Below are 5,601 nucleotides of genomic sequence, written 5' to 3'. Positions count from 1 at the left end.
TTTTCTGCTTTATTTTCCATATTTTTCTGTATTACTCTCACTCTAATGCATTTCTTCTTTGACTTTTTCCTCTTGTTTGCTGAATGAGAAATGTCGAGAGAGTTTTATATGAGGTTCGAAGTTTATTACCATTGCAAATAACCAGTATCACAAATTCAAAGTCACATAAATGGTTGCTGGCATATAACATCTGCCTCCTAATATGTGGCAGTAGAAACCCTCAGCTTTAAAAAAAAAAAGAATTTCCCAGAGGTTTGTGTTTTCCTTCATTCAACAATTATTTTCACACATTCTTCTCGATATTGGAAGTTGCTCTATAATAATTTGTACAAATTATAGATTTGTGCTATAAAAACTACATGGGTTTCTCACAAAAGGTAAGCTATCTTTCATAGCTTTGTCGAATGTTTAGTTTGAAGTTAGAAAGCATTGTGCGGAGAACAGAACTCGGCTGGTCAGCTGTTTGAAAAACCTGCACTTGACGGGATGTTTTATTCCAAATCTGCAGCACATCAATGTGCTGTGTTCTACAACTATTTGATCAAAAAGTTAAATTTACATTCCTGTTTTCAATACATGAGACCGACACTGACAAATACCCGTGACTAGTAACATGTAAACATGAGAAATCTATGCAAAGACATGTCTCATCAAGTTCCTGGTTGGTCATTTGGTACAGGTACAAAGGCAACACTGCTGATTGGTTAAAATGTCTCAGCATACCAACAGCTGACGTACAGTTTCACAGACTTCTATTTTTTCCCATCCTATTGATTAGTTTGTTCATATTTTGTGTTAATTTTTGGCAGGTATCCAAATATGATTTCTTTCGTCTGACGAGGCGAGGATCCAGGTTTGCAGTTTCTAACGCAACGTCTGATTGGACAATAGGCCCAGACACAACTTGTGATACTACATCTGATTGGACAAAAGTGACTTATGTAAGTATGATTGTGCCATTCAAGCTTTGTTCAAGGCTGCAGCATGTGTCAATGTTTACCAGTGAGATGTAACCATCTGGCTTGCAATGTGCAAATGTGCAGTGGCCATGAACAAGGGGGAAAGATTTCACAATGCTTTTCACACAGTGTACTGATTAATGACATACTTTCTTCCATGAACTCTTTCTGCTCAACACTGTGCTGAATAGTGAACTTAAAGAGCCATCAGCCTAAAAATTTTTAGACCATTACCAAATAATTACACACCAATTCTGTTTTACTAGGGAGCATAACTAATCACCAAGTAACCAACTATATTACTGTGCAAAAACAGCACAGCCCGGTGCTGCCTGAATACACCCTGAATGCTGTTCCTCAATACCTGTTTCATCCTGCTTACCAGAGAATGAGCGGCCAAACATTTCTCAGATAAGCTCAAAATGAAACGCTGAAAACGCACGAGCACTTTCCTTGATAGCACGAGTATTCAACCTGCCAACATGACACACAGTTGATGTTGTTGGGAAAGATTCTTGGCAAAGTATTGTGCGGTTAGGACATTTACTCAACCAGGTTCTCTGCACAGCACTTCTGTGGAGCTGTACTTCAGGTTGGACATAATATCAAATCATTACGACAGAATCTCAAATACCCATAACTACATTTCCCACAATAACCAACAAGGAAACAGCTCGGACTCTATTGTTGTAAACCATACTTCTCCTTCAACTTGTTGACGTACTCAACATAGAGCTTATCAGCTTCTTCCTTTGCCATTCCTGCGCAAGCAGAAGGGGAAAAAAAGGATAAAGGTGAAGCAGGTGGCTAAAGGGCGATCACGGTGTGATGTAACTCTGCAATGATAGCCCTTGAAAGAGCCTATTAGCAAACACACTGTTGTGTTAATGATTCAAGCCATTTGCTTCGTTGCAACCGGCAACCCTCAAATCTTGTCGCTAATCATTCTGATGTTCTGCAGTATTTTCGTTGTAACATCACGTGAGCAAGCTTTTTTAAGTGAACTTTCCATCTAATCATGTTCTTGAGGAAGGTATCTTTTTAACCACCCACCGAGATGGCCATGAGTTTTCTATTATTAGGGTGCTATGTTTTATTCCGAGCTTCTCGTGGAGTCCCAAATGGTTTTTTTGGGGGGGGGTGCAGTTTGAGAGGGATTTTTACAAGTGAAGGCAACCCACCTTTAATTCCGTTCCAAGCATCCCACTTGGCCCGTCCTTTTTGGTCCAGAATTCCAGGTCTTGCTGCATGAAATGTAGAAGTTAAAGTGTGTTTTGAAAAGCAAGAGACCAAATCATGCAACACTTGTAAATATCTTTCTCCTACCGTCAAATGTTCTTTGGATGTTGGCTTGCTGGTAGTCTGACTGTACGACAGTTTCCACTTTTGAACCTCCTCTCAACTATGCTCATTGGCTGCAAACCCATCGTGAAACAGAATACGTCATCAGCCCCTGTACATCCCCAAGTATTTTCTCTCTCTAGGAACCTTCCCAAGACCTCCGACATCAACAACCTTACAGAAACCTGATAGTGCATTCTTTGTACTTCAACTTAAACACGGCATGTAATACACTGAAGCTTAGCTCTGCATTCCTACATCCTATGAATTTTTCCCATACCTCCTTGTGGATTTTGACGGAACTACTGAGGTCAGTTTTCCACCCTTTGTAGGTATCAAGCAAATCTCACCTGTATTGCAGTCACCTATAATGACTTGCTTATAGTATTTGTATGTATCAAGCAATTCCTGGTTGTCAGGTACTTTATTCAGCCGCTTGATTTCCTCAGCGGCCACTTCAAAGGCGTCCTGGGGGAAATGGAACCACGAAGAAGTTGTGTCACGACTGAGATGAAAGCAAGACTCAAACCAACATTTTGTCTCCTCTTCAGTGTCTGACTCGAAGGTAAGACTTAGAGTGTAGCTGCTCGCTTCAACCCTCAGAGCAACACCCTTGTGACTTAAGCTAACAAAAGGAGCCTCCAAGGTTACGGAAGGCACTTTGGACTTGAAGGACTTCAAGATGTGAAACAGTGGGAACTCTCAGTATTTTCCACCCATGCAATGTCCATTTTCACCGGGCAACCTGGACGATTTGATGTGTCTTAACTTTTGTTTTGCACTCTTCCAACGTCTGCCTTCCAATGTTTAACCTTTTTTCCTGTTTTACATAATGCTGATTTGTTATGGAATGTGCAGACATATAGTCATTTGCAAAAGTTTCGGACCACCCACAGAAAATGCATTGAAGGAAACCCAAACTTAAACCAATCAATCATGGAAACTTATGTTTATTTTCAATGTGTAACCTTGGTACCTCGGTTGAACATTTTTGACTACATTTCCATGATTTGACATGTCTAATACTCAGTGTGCCCTCCCTTATTTCCGATTGCTTCGACTGGCTTTTTTACCCATGCTGCCTCGCAGACAAAATGTCATACAAGACCTGCCTTTGCAACAAATTTCATTCAAATAGGTATATAGCACTACACTGATGTTATGCACCACTGTAAAATCATGTTAAGTAATCATTCGGCATGTTCAGTGAGACAGTGTAATGCAGGCCCAGTGACAGAAGTACCAATAAAATTCATGGTGGTCTTAAACTTTGGCAAATGACTGTAGTAAAAAAAAAAAATTTGCACTTCATCTTTTGACTGAGCATGCTGAGCAGTGAATCCTACTGTTTGCTATCCCCTCCCCTTACTGTTTGTGCATGATCTTACCTCCCTCCCTACTAGAATCACTGAGACACAATGCAAACAGAACCTTAGGCTTTGTGCTTTGCCCAATGTTGACAAATTTGCTAGACATTTAACTAAGCAAGCAAAATCATGCAATCAGTTTTCGCAAGCATGTTTGACAAAGTTTGCCAATGTTTATCTAGCAGTGTATGGACAGCCATGGTACAACCCTCTCAACATGATAAAAAATTTAAATATAGACTGGTATTTTGTGAGATTATAAATTCATGATAATTAAAGTTGAACAAAACAGGAATGGCTCAGGGCAAGTGATTAAGTAAAATATATAGTAGTTGGGTGCTGAAATCTTGCATGTAGAGTCTTGGAAAATGACAAGTGTTCCATATCTGACCCCCATGTACTCGCAACCAAGTTTAAATTGCATGTAGGCAGTAGGCCTACTACTGACCTAAAACAAGTCCATTCAGCTTAGGAAAAGCTGAAATTGTCTGATTCTGAGGAAAAGTTGTTCTAAAGACTTGGTGTTTTATGAAACTTGAGAATCACGGTGTCCAGATGATCCCAGAACTGGGGTTGGGAAGAGTTCCATATACGGACGCCAGTAATGATTATTCTCTACAGTGACCTGCTAGCCATCAGAAAGCAAACCACATCCAGAAAAGTTCAATTTAAGAGGGAAAAACTTACTCGGAAAACATTTCAAATTTTTCAGAGAAGTTCCATAGGGTTTGTGCACAGGATGTCAAGTGGCATCCATATATGGAACTCTTTTCCTGGGGTTCGACGTCCTCCATCTGGCCATGCTCGACATCGAACCCCCATACTCGGGGTAGGTCATACATTAGCTATGCTAGAAGACAATACGGAATGGGTTCCATATACCCACAACACTTGAGGCCCTGTGCACAAACCTATGAGACTTGTCTGAAAAACACCTAGGCCCTAGTAAGAACTTTCTCAGCAAAATTTCACTTTTTATGACATGTTATCACTTTCTGATGGCTGATAAGCAGTGATACTAGGGCCTATAACTTGTACATTATATAACATGTATGACATGATTTTCATAAGGGAAATTGGTGTTGTGCGTATATGAAACTCTTTCCGATAATACTGGGCCTTAAGTAGGGACTGAACAGTAGACTGATAGGCCTACTGTTTGTTAATTTCCAGGGACCCTTATGTACGAAATACAGCGAGGGGCTAACGTTTACGAGCAGACGAAGCCACTCAACGAGGTTACAGCGTGCTTTTGTTACGAATGCGACAGACGAGGGGTATCATGTACCATGCACATGGCCTAGGCTAGGCCGTGCCGTTTAAACACATCAAGAATTCACGAAGAACATCAATGTATATTAGAAATGTAAACTTACAGATCCTATTCTCCTATCAGCCATATCGTCGAACGAAGTTTCTGCTTTTCCTTAAAAAAGCGAACGATGTGACCCTTGCACGAGGTGTGGTCACTGCTTCTCTATCGTGTACCGTGAACGGTGTGCATTATGTGCTGGGTGAAAGAAAATCACTAAACAGCGCCACCAATTGAAATTTGTTCAATAATGCCTCTCTCGCGCCGGCTGCCTGAGCGCGCTAAATCAGTCAAGTGGTCTGTTTGTTTTTCACGAGTTTTCAAGCCGGCAGATGGACATTTTTACTGATGGATTTTTAAGACCAAGCTACGTCAGTGTCCTATTCTATTCATTTTGACCGAAGCCAGTCGAATTAATTTTATTTTGAATAATTTAAGTGGACTACGGTCCGTGCTGCAATTTCAATTTCTTGAGATTCAACAAATTGATGAAAGGCAGTAATGCTACATACCGTTTTATTTGCAAAGGCATGTCGGTCTCGGCCTGTTTGTATCGTGGTCAACATCAATATGGAGATGTGTATATCATTTGGGGTGTAATCGTTCGATCAGTACGATCGCG

General features: G+C 40.6%; 1 protein-coding gene across 1 annotated transcript; it reads right to left on the bottom strand.

Annotated features, from left to right (window-relative positions):
• Positions 1-102: 102 nt before the first annotated feature.
• LOC110973387 (acyl-CoA-binding protein-like) lies at positions 103-5,469 on the bottom strand. The gene is made up of 4 exons (XM_022224188.2): positions 5,044-5,469; positions 2,651-2,768; positions 2,141-2,203; positions 103-1,720 (listed from the first exon to the last, which is right to left on the bottom strand). The coding sequence occupies exons 1-4, from the start codon at positions 5,065-5,067 to the stop codon at positions 1,641-1,643; spliced, it is 285 nt and encodes a 94-aa protein (XP_022079880.1). The 5' UTR covers positions 5,068-5,469; the 3' UTR covers positions 103-1,640.
• Positions 5,470-5,601: the final 132 nt, after the last annotated feature.

Source organism: Acanthaster planci, linkage group LG17, assembly GCF_054643075.1.
Source record: "Acanthaster planci isolate LZ-2023a linkage group LG17, COTS_SCS, whole genome shotgun sequence".
In the NCBI taxonomy this organism is placed as follows: Eukaryota; Metazoa; Echinodermata; class Asteroidea; order Valvatida; family Acanthasteridae; genus Acanthaster; species Acanthaster planci.
Note: the sequence above shows the minus strand (reverse complement) of the source record. Positions and strands in the feature narration are given on the sequence as shown.